Genomic DNA, 14,992 nt, shown 5'->3' with positions numbered 1-14,992 from the left:
TGTGCAGATCAGCGAGCCAGTAACTAATGTGGCTAACAACTTACACCAGAGTCAGAAGACTTCTTTGTGAGCAGTCAAGAAACTGCACAGAGACTGCCAGAACAAAGAGGGAACAGAGCAAGCACTGCCCAGGGAAGTGTGTCCTGGTACACATCTGAAAAAGAATGAGACCCAATTCCAGCTTAGAGTTGCAGTACGGCATCCCTGCCATACTTCAAAATTTTTTGCTTGCCTTTGCTGGGAACAGTCTGGTCAAAGTTTGGATTTTCCGGGAGGGCAGTATTGAGATTCATTTGGCACCATATAATGAGGGGACAGGGAAGAATATGAAAGGATCCCTGAAAGTATCTAAAAACAGGCAGTTCCTTCCCACATACAGGGAATGGTACCACGTTTCTAATTACGCTTAGCACACTGTAATGCTCATACCTACAAGACAATGAAATTTCAATGCTAGTACTAACATTGCTGCTTCTATAATCCTTATAATAATAAATACTCCTCTGCTGCCTTTTGTTTCTGACACAATCGCTACCAAATTTGAAATGCCTTCTTAAAGCTGTCTTTTTTTTTCCCCCTGTCTCTGAAGATGAAAACGTATAGGTTACTACTTGCATAAGAGATTAAATTCAGACATACAGCATGGAGCTCCCACCCTGAATTCTCCACATAACATTTTCAGATAGTGCAGTAAAAGCTGTATTATATATTACAAATTTTTTTCAGCACTGGCCATAAAGGTCTGGCTAGAACTAAACTTATTTTAATACAGGGGAGGGAAGAAGACAAAAAAAAACAAACAAGGGTGGCACACTAGCATCCTTACCACGTGCTTCACCAAGCTGCATCAGGGGCTGTTTTGAGCTATAGATAACTAAAAAAGAAGTCTGCCATCAACTTTGGCTGTTACAGGAAAAATTACTAGGTTTATAACTCCTTTTCCCTCTTTTTTTCTTTTTTTTTTTTTTTTTCTCAATACCAGGCTATTTTCACAGAACATGTCATTTTATTGTCTTATGAGGTGAACATCTACGGCACTAATGGCCTATTATCATCACAACTCAAAGCTACATCTTCATATTCCAGTGGTAACTTAAAAATGCCTCAGGGAAGAAATCACCAAATTGTTAAAATCAAATATGCTTTGAAGAATATTTGGGGTCTGTATTTAGGGGTGGGGAAAGATGTGCCTTTTAATTATTTTTTAATTAAATCAACTGTGAGTTTTAAAGTTCAGAGCATTAGAAACTACTTTGATGTTTCACTTCACATAATATGAACCTTTTAGCATAGTATAAACAATCATGTTCCCCCATCTTGAGACAAGCCTCACATCATGTGAACATGCAACTGAATCAAAAGCAGCTGCCAACTTAGACAAACTCATCAACTCTATACATAAAACAAAATAACCTGAGATATAACTCCAATAATCATTTTTGCCCATGACTGGGCAAATGCATGCTGTAAGTGGAAAATATTTAGAAAGACATTAAAGGTATTTTGTAACTTCTGTTCTATTAGAATAATCTGTAACTTATTTAAATCCTTTGACATTCGTATTAAGGCACATGGTATCACCTCTCAGTCATAGGAGAAGCAGTGAAACAACAGTTTGGCTATCCAAAATGCCAAATGTCATCCTATGACCATCATAGCAAAGGCCTTCACTAGAAGAGTCCCCAAAGTCCCTGCAGGTAGGGCAACCCTTTCCAGGGCAGCATATTAAAAAGAAAATTATTTCCTAAGATTCAGCTTAGCAGGTGCAACACTCCTCCCAAAAGCTTCCGCGCCCACTGCTGCCACTGAGGGACACGGTAATGGCAACTAGAAAAAGAAGGACACTCAACAGAAGCAAGCCAAAACAAGAGTATGCTGCCAGTAACTTCACCAGCTGAAAACACATTTCACAAATCCATCTCAAGCACAGGTGTGCATAAAGCTTCTTCTTTGTGACAAAATGCAGGATTAATCTCCCAGGAACCTCACCACAATTCGGTGATCAATGAGAAGTCAAACTGATTTGCATTACACCACCTGTCATGTTTCTAGCCAACTTGATTTTTCTGACAGCTGCACACTTCTATAGGGTTATTGTTTTACAGACAGTTCCATTCTTCTTCAGAACTCGAGAAAGGTGTGTACCAGAAATTATTTCTCCCGTATTTTGTAACAAACCTGCTATTACAATATCAAGGCAACCACAAATGCCCTATGGTTTAATAAACCAAAGGGGAAATCCTGATGGAATACGCTCCACTAGCAATGGATCCACTTTGACTTGACATCCACTGATTTAAGAAGCATCTCTGGTTCTCCTCCCTGCTTACATACTTGGCATTTATTTAGGGTAGCGTTTATGTATGGTGTGATCAGGTCTAAGATAGAGGAACTGTCTATACTGTGTGCTGACTAACTGGCATCCAGCCTAATCCAGAATATAAAAATCTCACCGTACTAAGCACATGAGCTGTCTGCTTCATTTTACAGAAGGTCATGAATTCCAACCAGGGTGACAAAAAGCCAGAAATCCCACAGCCAAATCCACTTCATGAAGCCTCCTTGCACACAGGCTTGAGCTAGCATTAAGGGCATTCTCTCACTTCTTCTAATCTTTGATAACAGTTACCAGTCATTTTCTCAAGAATAAAGTTGCAACTTATTGCACAGAATTAAAAAATCTTGTAGAAGATACTTTCTTTAGTACATGTCAGTTAAAACATGGTGGATTTCAGTAAGCTGAATTTTATTTTGCTAATGTTGTATTTTTTAAAAAGCAGTAAAGATACCTCTCCTGGGCAAGCAAGGGACCAACAGAAGTTCAGAGAAGTGGATCACATGGTCAGCTGAACACTAACACTGTTTTTCAGATTCTATGAAAACAAACTTGTTCCCATGAAGGCCAAATTGGAGCCCAAAGCGATACTTTGCAGCTGATACAGAGAATGTTGAGAGAAGGTATTTAGATTTGTCAGCAGTTCTGTTGTAAACCACAGCAGTTCAAGTCAGCCTCGGACTAAAAGGAGAAGGGAAAGTGATTGGTACTCAAAGAATAAAACAAGTTCTCACTTGGCCAGGACCTTGAATAAAAACGGAGGAAGGAGGAAAAAATAAAATCATTCTGTTAAAGAATAATTCTTTAAATACTGTCAGTCATGGAGCCAAAAGAAACAAACTTAAGAAAGGCAACTCTTTATATAAATTAATTCAATGAGAATAGAAAAATGTAGTTGAAAATAATGTGATGATCCAGTTCAGAAGTTTATCTGACTGATGTCTCAGACAGCCATATGTACATGCAGTAGTCTCTTACCACTTCAATGAATTAAAAGGTAACTAAACCGATTCAATGATATTTCAAGAGTCACTTACCCAGTGAAATAACTAAATTATATTAGCAAACAGAAGAAGATAGCCCAGTCTTTGAACTCCACAATGGTCCCACTCCACGAGAATATCTTATTTAGCTACTCTGAATCCATCCACTTAGATCCTGAGATCCACTCACTGGGCTCTGTAAGAGCAGCTAAATGATTTTTGTTACAGAAAGAGTTGATTATGAGTCCTGTCACCACCCCACATTGCATATTCTTTGAAGGCGCAAAAATGTGTTCCTTTAATTCAACAACTAAAAGGCCCCTGAATATCAAGTTAAATACTCCCAGGACCTCGTTTATTTTTACCTGACCTGTTAACTCATGCAAAAACTGCAAACTGTCCTTAATATTAGATTTTACAACAAAATTAGCTCAAAGATTTAGAAACACTTCTAAGTACAGAAAACAGTATTTTAGAGTTACAAGGCCACAGCATATGTAAACACTGCATAAGAAAAGTAATGCTGTGCTAAGCTAGGCCCCACGAAAGCTGAGAGCATCATAACCAGAGGAAGATTTATTTAATGAAAGATCAAGTTCTCCTTAATAAAGCAGACTTCTCTTGTGCAGATTACATGGGAGTCTAGTTACTGCTCGTGTCGGGTTGCTTGCACAAGTGATGTTCCCCTGCCCGTGTTTGGTGTTCTTCCACTGCCAGTGTTTGTATATGGGCACCCAATGTAGTAACTGCTCCAAATACAAACTTTTGATTAAACTGTCAATTTTTGTACAGAACACAAGACATCACTCCCTGGCATGGAAATATGCACAGGCCACTTTTCAGCCTACCCTTATCAGCAGGACAGATATAATACTTTTTCTTCTTTCAGTCAAAGCACCTGAAAGACAGCCAAGTCACAAATCAGCTCCCCATCTCAAATGAGACTTTTAACATGCCTCACATGCAACCATGATAATTTGCTCTTATTTTCTCTAAGCAACAGATAAGTGTTCCTACAACAGGTGGAGCAAGCCTTCTACGCAAAGATTCCTTCCTTCTCCTCCTCCATTCCTTAACTATCAAATATGAAAGCAATACCTATTTCCAGCCTTCAGCTGCCAGGTCCACACTTCATGGAGAGTTAAGGATTTCAGAAGTTTTCAGGACCACTACTTACTAAGGCATTTACTGCCGTACTTTATCATGAAACAAAAGCCATCACATGGGTCTAATTTTTGGATCACACGTACCCTGGTGCTGGAAATGGGGAGCCTGCATGTTTGACAGGATTAAAATGAACTTCTGTCCTGCTCATATTTCTGTTCCTTGGTCTTCAGTACTTAGGTTAAACAGTTTTACCTGACTGATCCAGAAACCCTTCCGCAGAAACCCTCTCTCTTTCCACCACTTTTCAAAGTTAAACATACGTGCATAGTAACAAAAAAATCTGCTGATCAGTCTTTAAGACACCAGCCTGGACAGCTGGGGTGGGGATCAGCTCCTGCAGCTGGCTGGCTACAGCACGTACCTGCTGTTCACTTTAGGCATAGCCTAAGTCACTTCCCACATACCAACTTTTCTACTACTAGCAAGCTAACCAGAGATGCAAAAAACCCAATATTTTTTTTGCCTTTACTTCAGAAAGAGTAATACAAGATGCTTGTCTATGCCTACGCTACATAATCTTTGCATACTTCAATAACATCATAATGCAAAAATCATAATATAGCAGTTCAAAATACATCTATCATTAAAAAAAATTGCACCGTTTCTTACGCTGATCTCACAATAGCATTGAACCTTAAACTTACTCATTTCAGACATTATGACAAACAATGCAGGTCAATTCTCCCATTATGCAACATGCAACCACCATATTCTTAATCTTTTAAGCAGTGCCAAAGAATATGCCAGTTTCTGTACACATAAGCACTATTGGTCATGCTGAAATCCCTAGTGCAGTTGCAAGAGTTTATACAGCCAGACACTTCTCTCATGAACCATGAAGATATTTTGCAATGAAACGAGTAGTTCTGAACAAGAAGACTTCCACAATCTTAGCTTATGTATCTATAAGTGAACACACTAGATCAAGCCGTTGGTGGACCAAACAGCAAGATGACCAGGTTTTGTTCCTGAGGAGCAGAATTCTTCAGAAGAGAGCAACCCAGCAAGAGAAAATTAGTGCTCTAAATGAAACATCTGAACTAAACTCTTCCAAGTTTACAGGCTAGTGTGATCCTAGGCACAACTATGTATAAGAAGTCACTGAGAGGAATTTCGCTATGATAGATGTTATTAGCCATCAAGAAAGGCATTAAGGCACTCTTGCAGTATTAACAAATTTGATCTATCCCAAACTTTTCTTCGGGGGCGAAAAGCCAAATCATGGGATCCCTGCTTCAGTGGAAATAAGATTAATTATTTAGCAAACTATCATCTCCAAAGCAGAACTTGACCTTCAGTTTTTATTATTACTAATCAGACTTTAGAGAGATCATATTGATTGGGTGCTGCAAACACAAGATACAAGGACTGTGCACTATGAGGAGTACAGCATGGTGAGACTGCGCATCCATGCACTTGATCACACCTCGGATCAATTAGGAGACAGAACACAAGACAAGCAGTCCTAATTATGGACAACAGGGATAACTATAAAAGATTACAGACAACTGCCTTTGTAACTTGCCCCTACTGTATTATTGTATGTAATTTCTAAAAGAAATGCACTTGCAAACAGTGTTTTCCCACAATTACTTAGTGGGGAAAGGGTGAGATGGAGAAGCTGACAACCAGCACACCAAGTACTCCTACATACCCAACATTAACACTTGATGCTTCCTCTGAGGCAGATGAACCACTGCTGCTTTTACTATTATTTTCAGCACAGCATAGATTCCTCCATATACGGCAACACAAATGTCTCCAGTACACACAGATGAGTAACTAGAAAGTGATCTTAATTGCTACATAAATCACATGTGGCTACTTAGCATAGCCAAATACATATCTGCATAGGAAGCACTCTCCTCAAAACTGTCTGCAGTATTTTGCAAAAGACCGTGTGCACCAAAAAAACAGAAGGAAAGCCACAATTACTCTCCCCAAGCCAATTTATATCTGTCTACAGAAACATTTGGGCTTTGTTACAGGCACCTAAACACATACAAAAGCTTGGCAATACTATAGTCAGGTAAGCACTGCACCAAAACTGGAGGGGATGACAGCACAGTTTCAGTCCCACTGCGGTATGCCACTAAAGCCTGCGGGATGTCCTGGTTTTAAAGCCTTTCCTGAACATTGGTCTCAAGAGGTACAAATCTGTGTGTGTGTGATACTTTCTAATTTTTTTTTAACGTGAGTGCATATATGCATACATACATAAAATCCCTACTATTTTTACCTGTGAAGAAAGTGCAGTACCTGGCCCTGCATACTGCTTGCAGAAGGCCCCAGGGCTTCAGCTGCCTGTCCATTAGGAGAGTTGAATGACAGAGACCTGTCACTCCCACTTCTCTCTTCCTGATGCTTACATTGTTTGGCTTAGCTCACAAGTACACCGTCATAGGCAAATGCTGCGTTACAGATCCACCACTCCATCTAAAATCCTCCGTTAATTGGTTTATTTGCAACTGTTAATCCAACACTGGTGCCACTGGCTTTTTACACAAGCAGCAAACAAACTGCAGTATCAGTTTTTACTTAGTTTTTCTTCATAATTTTGCTCTTGCAGCAGCTAAATGCTAACCAGCAAGAACCTCTTCAAAACGGTTATTCTGATATTATTCTTACACACAGGTCTACAGCTGAAATAAGAGATCATGAAAACAGGGTACCAAATTCTCTCCTTTCTCAAGTAACTGTTTATGAGATTTTTTAAATGTCTTCAGTGTATTCAGATGATCCTGAGCTCAGTTGCTCTGCAAATTCCTTCCCCCAAAAAAACTTCCCCAAATTCACCACACTTCAGTTAAAACAAAACTCCTTACTTTTAAAAGAACTAGTTCAACATTATTCTGCATATGTTTGGAGAAGAGCTGAGTCACCATCCCTGGAGGTATTGAAGAGACATGCAAATGTGGTGCTAAGGAACATGGTTTAGCAATGTACTTGGCAGTGTTGGGTGAACCGTTGGACTCTACGATCTTAAAGGTCTTTTCCAAACTAAATGATTCTATGACTCTATATGTCTAAAGAAGCCTAAGTCTAAACATTTTGGATCATGAGGCTACAGGTGCCCAATACTTTCTGACTTCAGTGAAAGTTCAAAGCTCCAGCAGTTCTGCTCTTCTGCCTTTGAGCTTAGATTAAGCTACAGGATTATCCCAACTCAATTACATCACTTAAATCACAAAACAGCCACACATACTAGGTACTCCTGATCTTACCAGTGAGAAGCCTGAGTGTTGGGAGTACAGTAGCTATATAGGTCAATCAAAGCCTTTTTTTCTCCAAATAAAAGGAAAATTTAAAAAATCCAGTGTTTATCTGGTGGTATTCAAACAGATGTCAAGAACAAAGCCCGTATCACATTGCTGGTGCTCCAAAAGTTTATGCTAACAGAAAAAACTGCCTGAGACACACCTATAGTATTATATATATATAGTATTAATACAATAGATTAAAGAAAAAAGTCGAAAGAATCACCTAGTCTGAATACTACCTGCCACTCTTGCTGCATCTATGGCACTTAAAATAAATTGCTGAATGTAACAGCATTCATTAGATATTTTAGTGGCTTGAACTCTTCTTGGGAAAGTATGTTAATACATCTCTCCTAAACTTATTTCTTAAACTTTTGTGATAGTTAAGTCTCCAAAATTCAAATTCTCCAAGACACAGCTATCAGTGTCCTCTGCACAGAGTATAAATCTCATCTTACCTCCAGAGACTTTCAGATACCAGAAGGGGACTCTGACTTCACCCAAAAATGGCCACCACACTCATCCAAGCCACTGACACACACACCCTGCATCAAGTGCTCTCAGAGAACAGTAAGGCAAAAACAGCTAGGACCACTAGTTTACTCCGACAGTGGTGTGGGCTTAAAATAGACACAATCTCTACCCCGCTTATTCCTTCAACTCTTAACTTTCAAGTATTTTAGTTGCGACAATGTTTATCCCATAATATTCACTGACTGCCAGTGGATTTTGGAAAAAAAAAACAAAACCATAAAATGACATTACTGGATATTTTTAGTTGTTTTTTTTTTTAAAATAAGTTTCATGACTACATATCAAACACAAACCTAAACTTTTTGGCTCCAAAGCGGGCCTATAATTAGAAACCTCATTTGTTCTGGTAGTCAGGAAAGCTGTTTTCCCTAGGGAATGTTACTGAAAGGAAACCCAGGAAGAGTTGCAATGGCCAAAGAACGTGAAATTTATTAATAACGGACACTGGTAACACAAAGCCATACTAACTAGACTTGCACAGCTACAAATTGCATTTTACCCCTAGAAAACATTTTCTTCCTAAATAAAATGCTTTTTTGGTCTCTCTCTCAATGAAGTGCCTCAACTCACTGTGCAAATTCACGTGGAACAGACCTACTAAAGGGCTTCTGCACCCGGAAGTTCATCTTTCTCAAGCTTGCACCAGCTCATCCATGAAAAAAAATAATTGCTGCATCTTTCCATGCAAACCTCCTCTTCCGACAGTGAAATGCAAGATGACTGGTTATCTTGCCAGGACTAGTTAGGGATGAGACTTTCACCCTCTGCCTTTTGCCTCTCTCCTTCATACCTCCACTGCATTTTTATATCCGCTTTCCATTTCCAGCTTATTTTTATGAACTTCCTTTCCCAGCCCCATTACCACACCTGCAAATTCCACTGACGTGCAGAAAAGACATCCACAAAAACAATGTCATGGCAGGGGGCACTGGGTGCGGGTGCAGGGGAAGGAACTAAGACAGCAAGTGGGTCTGGAAGCCGAGAAGACTGAGACAAGTAAGAGGAAGAAAGAGGGAGAAATTAGACTTCAGATGCAAGGACCAGTGTTAACAGCGAAGCAACAAGCATGTTCTCAGGTGCAGGAGGAAAGCATGCATTTCTGGAAACTCTCCATGGAAGCAATTGCATTTTTCTTGCAAGTGCTTGCACAGAGCCCTACGTGAAATGGTGAAAAACAGAGCATAAACACATGGCTGCTTTCATCTTTAAAGAAAAGAGCAGCATCCAAGTGTCAAACTTCCTATCTCCAAGCTAATTTGCATTAGACATCAAGCAGAGCCCTCTCACATTTTGCATGTAAAATATTCATTATTCAGATGCTGAATACAAGCTGCAGGATTTGCCCTCTTCTAACAACTGGGATCCCTGATCTTCACAGCACTGCCAGCTTCTGAAGCAGTGTTTCCCAAAGCACAGCGGTGTCCGCCCTCACAGATCCCTCCTGTATAAGGGCAGAGAGAGATACCTCACCCATCATCTCTTCTCCCATTTCTAACCCTTACAGTTACAGTGGAAGGGGATACCTAAATGCAGAGCAAGCAGAACCAAGCACAGGGCGGTCCCCAGGCATTTACAGTGACCCTCCTCACGGAAGACATGAGCTTAGCAAGACAGGGAACTAACCCAGACACCAACCACAACGCTTGAAATGCCATCGTCCATCAAGCCACCTGAGAAAGAAGTATTGCAAGAACTGACATCGACACTGTTCAAAGTGGGAGAATATTGGGGGACTGGTGTGTGTAAGGGAAGCACAGAAAACATATGCAGGAAGATGCATATCCCTCCAACACATGGTAGGGCTTGCAGGAGCAGGCATGACTTTTCTCACTTTTCCTGAAAGGATGGATGTGGGTGGGAGGAAAGAGGAAGAGAACAGGGTTAGCTTTCAAAAGTTTGCAAAACATCTAAATGTTGGTATTTTCTCTACAGGGAATGGACAATTTCCAAATGCTTGATAATACAGAAGCATGAGTCTGATCTTGCAAAAGCCTGTGTACATGGGTAATTTTACCTCACATGAGTAGTCACACTGGCAGGACAAAAATATTTACAGTTACTCTTTTTCATGTATTAAATGAGTCACTGCAAACATGAAACAGGGCCGCACTGAGCTTAATCTAGCCTCTGATACTTAAATTTTACAACAGCCACAGAAGATGAAAAATCTTAACTAAAGCTAAACTCTCACAAGCAACACTACAGCATAAAGCAACCTGCATTTTATGCCTGCTGCCCTCAGATTAAAAGTTATGTCTTGCCTAAGAACTTACTTTGGGGCCACTGCTCAGCCCCAAAACACCATGCTGCCTGTCCTATGCTGTAATGGGTTTTATGCTTCATTTTTTTAGAAGTGGTCTATATAGAGATAAAGTCTTTAACCACTCCAGGAAAGACTAGGCATCTTAGTACCTTTGGGCTTTGCCTATCACAAGATTTTTACACCAGAATTTTATCAACCCATTACTCCTGTCTTAGCTGCAGAAATTGAGGTACGTAAGCAAGCCCATCACTGCCCCATAAAATGGAAAAAAAAAAAATCACCCAGCTACTTAGTTTCCTTTTTTCCTTCTTTTCTTTGGAAATCCATACAAAACAAGTCCAAATGCTACTACAGAGTTTTTCTGCAGGCATAGCTGCAAACCAAACATTCTAACCCCCTTTCTGCGAGAAAGGGGGTAGAGGGAACTAAAACGGAGGGATAAAAGTAATTGCCAGTACTTAAGTCTTCTACAAGAAAAGAAACCCACACTGCAAAACTTAATATCCGTATGGTTGAGAAAGACACAGAAACAATAACTAACAGCTCCCCTCTTTTCTCTTTGCTCAAGGGGACATAGTATGCATTTTTTGACTAAACCTCAAATACAAACCAAAAGTAACATCCTCATCCGTACAAAGAGGCTTATTATGACTGTTATTGCTGGAAGGGGAAACTCACTCTTACTGGCCACATGACTGTTGAAATCTACATTCAGCATTGTTTGGGGATATTTTTTTTTCTTTCCTCTGTAACTCAGCAGCTCAGAGCAACTGGTAATAACTTTATGACTAGAAACATTAACTGAGTGTTTCTGATGCCGCAGAGTCAGCAATACACATGAATTTGTTCCAGGCTACTAAATACATACTTAAACATGTACCCTGCAGCACCTCACTGCAGCATTCTTTTGGGAAACATTACTAGGGCACAATATCAATTTTTTTTCCATCCTTCCTGCCTTGGAAGCATTAACATCGCATACAGTGATTTACATGTTTGCACAGTTTACTACTTATACAACTAGTATTTAATAACACAACTCATACAACAACGTTATACAGATACATGTGGTTTCAGGATCTGAATCGAGACCTGGGCCTTCTCACATCTGATGCTACAGTAGCTATGCACTGCTTGACAGCCGTTAGGTATCTGTTCATACAGTATGGTCACACCACGGTCCTCCTCTGTAAGGGCCAGGTGGCAGCCAACGCTGGTCAAATAGGTTAAAAAGTTCAAGGATGCTTGGCTGGACTCGCCAACTTCCAGAGGGTCCCTCAGGTTACTGGGAGGCTGAAACTCCAGATGACTGAGAGGAAGATGACCCCTGAGGAGGGGTGCAACGATAAGCACCCATGACCAGATAAAAAGCTGGTCCCAGCCTATTTGCAGAAGGTGCATGAGCTCAGGTGTAGGGAGAGGGTGCGCCCAGGCTCCCTGCCAAACTTTGCAAAGGAAGCTAAAGCTCAAGAAGGCTCGATGCACTTCCTTGAACGGGAGCAGGAGTTTCCTGAGGAGCAGTTAGAGGGCTTAAGTTTTAAGCAAATCACAAACAGGGCATAACAGATGGAGAACCTCACAGAAACAGAAATCATGGTTGGCTTTCTGCAGCACAACATAGCCCAGAGGAAAAGCTGTGGGCAACGAACAATGATGGTTCTTGACAAGCCCCACGGGGGGGGCGATCTGAGGGCATCGGAGATATCCAGGTTTTGACAAGCAAGTTTATAACTAGGCCTCCATAGCAGCAGTAATATCAACACCAAAGTCCAGTGGGGAAAAAACACCAGAAGTTTGTACAAACAGGCACTGAACAGAGAGAAGCCACAGGCACTGGTGGGAGCAGGCAAAGAAGAGCTAGCATAAACAAACAGGCTCACTAGCTCAGAGTTCTCAAAGGTACAGACCACCTGTGGAAAGAGATCCTGCGCTTTGGGAAGAGAAAAATAAGAGGGGCTATACTGCTTAGCTAAAGAAACATGACGTTTACCCTATATGGTTTAACAACTGCTCTAGATCGGACAGGGGCTGTTCCATTTCACAGCCCTGCCGCCAGTTTTGCCCCTTGGAGAGGGGAACGGGGTTTGTTACGGCAAGGCTTCCTCAGCACACCAACACTTTGCACTCTGCCCACAGCCCTGCAGGTTCTCCGGTGAAATTTCAATGCCGACCGCAAAGGAGTTTGGTTTGGGGTTTTTGCCTTGGATTTAATCAGTTCTTCACTTCAAAGCCCACTTGTAGCCGATTTCCTGGGCTTGCGTGCTTAAACCAAGACACTTAAACACTTCTGAGGGCCTTTCTCCGCCAACAAAACAGCTGAAGAGGCTGTCATTCATCCTGAAATGAGCTCCGAGAGGAGTGAACAGGCAGACCTTGCCGTACCCCGCCGCAGAGCTGCCAGCAGCGCCGATAGCAGAGCTGATAGCGCGGTTACTCACCACAGAAACATGTGATTTCTGATCACATCCCCAGCCCCCCAGCCCGCCGGGCTCCGCGGGGCCAGGCTTGCAGCCTGGCTCCCTCAGGCCGGCTCCCGAGCCGGGCACCGCGGCGGGCTCTCGGAGCTGGCGGGGGCCCCACCGGAGGGACGCCGGGCCCGCGCAGGAGCCCCGCTCGAAGCCCGGGGCGGGAAGCCCTTCCCCGCCGCCTCCTCCCCGCTCCGTGGCGGGGCCCGGGCGGCTCCCGCGGGTCCTTCCCCGTGGGGGAGGGGGGGCGGCGGCGGACACGTGGAGGCCGAGGCCGGAGAGAGGGAGGGAGGGAGGGCAGGGGACGCGGCCCGGCCCGGCCCGGCGGCTGCTGCCCCGCGGGGCGAGGCCGCCCCTCAGCCCGGCGCACGGCACTTACTTGAGGGGCGGCCCGGGTCTTGCCCGGCGGCCTCCTGAAGAAGGAGGTGCGGGCGGTGAAGAAGAACTCCTCGGACTCCTCCTCCTCCAGGCTGCTGTAGCCGCTGCTCATGCTGCTGGTCCAGGTCATCGGCGGCGGCGGCTGCTGCTGGTGCTGCTGGGGCCGGGCGGCGGAGAGCGCCGTCCCGGCCGCCGCATGGGGCCCCGCCGCTGCCGCTCCTCTCCCAGCGCCGCCGGGTCCGGGGCGCAGGAGGAGGAGGAGCCGCTGCTCCGGCGGCCCCGCTCCCGCCCTCCGCTCCCTTCCTGCCGCACAAGTTTCCGCGGGCAGCGCCGCGCCGAGCCCGGCCAGACAGCGGCGCCCCCGCCCGCCCCGCAGGACGCCCGCCCCGGGCAGCAGGTGAGGGGGCGGGGGCCGACCGCTTCCCGCCCCCCGGGCCTCACAGCACCGGCCCGGCACGGGCAGGGGGGTCCCGCCGGCACGGCGAGCCCGCAGCCGGCTGCGGGGCCCGACCGCCGCGCAGGGGGGAGGCGGAAGATCTGCGGATCCTCACGGGCTTGTGCCGGGAGCTGGGCGCCCCCTCCCCAGTTACCCGCGGCGAGGCGGGCGCGGGGCGCCTCGCTTAGCCGTGCCAAGCCCTCCCTTGGCAGCTACGCGGCTTGGCTCTGCTGCGCGCCTGTAAGAGCAACGTTCTTAAAAACGAACCGACGGCAGAATGACGGCGAGCCTCTCCGGTAGTGCTCCTCTGGTAACCTCTGGGTTTAAGCTTTGCAAGCGGCAGCAGAGCCAGTGGTGCTGAGCAGCACGGCCCTGGCCTCGCCTCGCGCCACTCGGGCCCACCGCTGTTCAGTCAGTGGAATTCATTGCCCCGGGATGCGGCGCGGAGTGAGGCTTGCGAAGGCTCAGCAGAGATCAGATACAGTGTGGCCTGTGAGGGCTCGGCGGAGATCAGATAGGTGTACAGATGGCAAGAATATCCAGGGCTGCAACTGGGGAACGTTTAAAAGCACAGAAGGCCTGGTTAGACGCAGGGCGTGCATCAAACGTGTCATTAGTGGGGGAAATGACAGACAATGCCTGAAGGCCAAGTCGCTCCATAATTACCTGCTTCAGAGTTTCTCATGTCTTCCCTTAATTTATCTAGGGCTGGTCACTGTCACCAACAGGATACCGGGTTTAAGGTACGGCTTCCTAAGGCTATGCAGCTGCCCAAAAAAGCAGGCTTGCCTTTCCTGCAGGCCCTCAGCCTGGCGCTCCCGCCATGCCCCGTGCCACGGCAAGCGGTCCCACGGGGGGAAGTGAGTCACATCAGCCACCGCCGCCACCGCAAACCCCCACAGATGGGGCTGAGGGGACCAGGAAAGAGGGCGGGCTACACCTTTCAGCAACAGCCCAGCCTCCGATTAAACGGTGGAAGTTGTGTGTTTACCAAGCCACAGTCTAAGCCAATATATCAGTTCCCATGGTCTCAGCACTCAGCCACAGATGTATCTGGGATGCCATTAGCTGACATCTCCTGTCTCTCTTCCCCATCCCCATCTTGCTGGCCTCTCACAAACTTGTCAGCTGCTATGTGTGGCCATTCCTATCCCTCCACCCAAGTGGGGAC

At 44.7% G+C, this 14,992-nt stretch overlaps 1 protein-coding gene across 1 annotated transcript in view; it reads right to left on the bottom strand.

The window, feature by feature from the left end:
- RASSF3 (Ras association domain family member 3) overlaps positions 1–13,849 on the bottom strand; it is a 54,653-nt gene extending 40,804 nt beyond the window's left edge. The window contains exon 1 of the mRNA XM_080390791.1: positions 13,387–13,849. Coding sequence (XP_080246917.1) covers positions 13,387–13,515 — 129 coding nt within the window. The 5' untranslated portion in view covers positions 13,516–13,849. The remainder of the gene's footprint in view (positions 1–13,386) is intronic.
- Positions 13,850–14,992: the final 1,143 nt, after the last annotated feature.

This window comes from Falco punctatus (assembly GCF_963210335.1).
Source record: "Falco punctatus genome assembly, chromosome: 6".
Classification (NCBI taxonomy): domain Eukaryota; kingdom Metazoa; phylum Chordata; class Aves; order Falconiformes; family Falconidae; genus Falco; species Falco punctatus.
The sequence above is the reverse complement of the archived record's forward strand: the minus strand, read 5'-3'. Positions and strand labels throughout refer to the sequence as shown.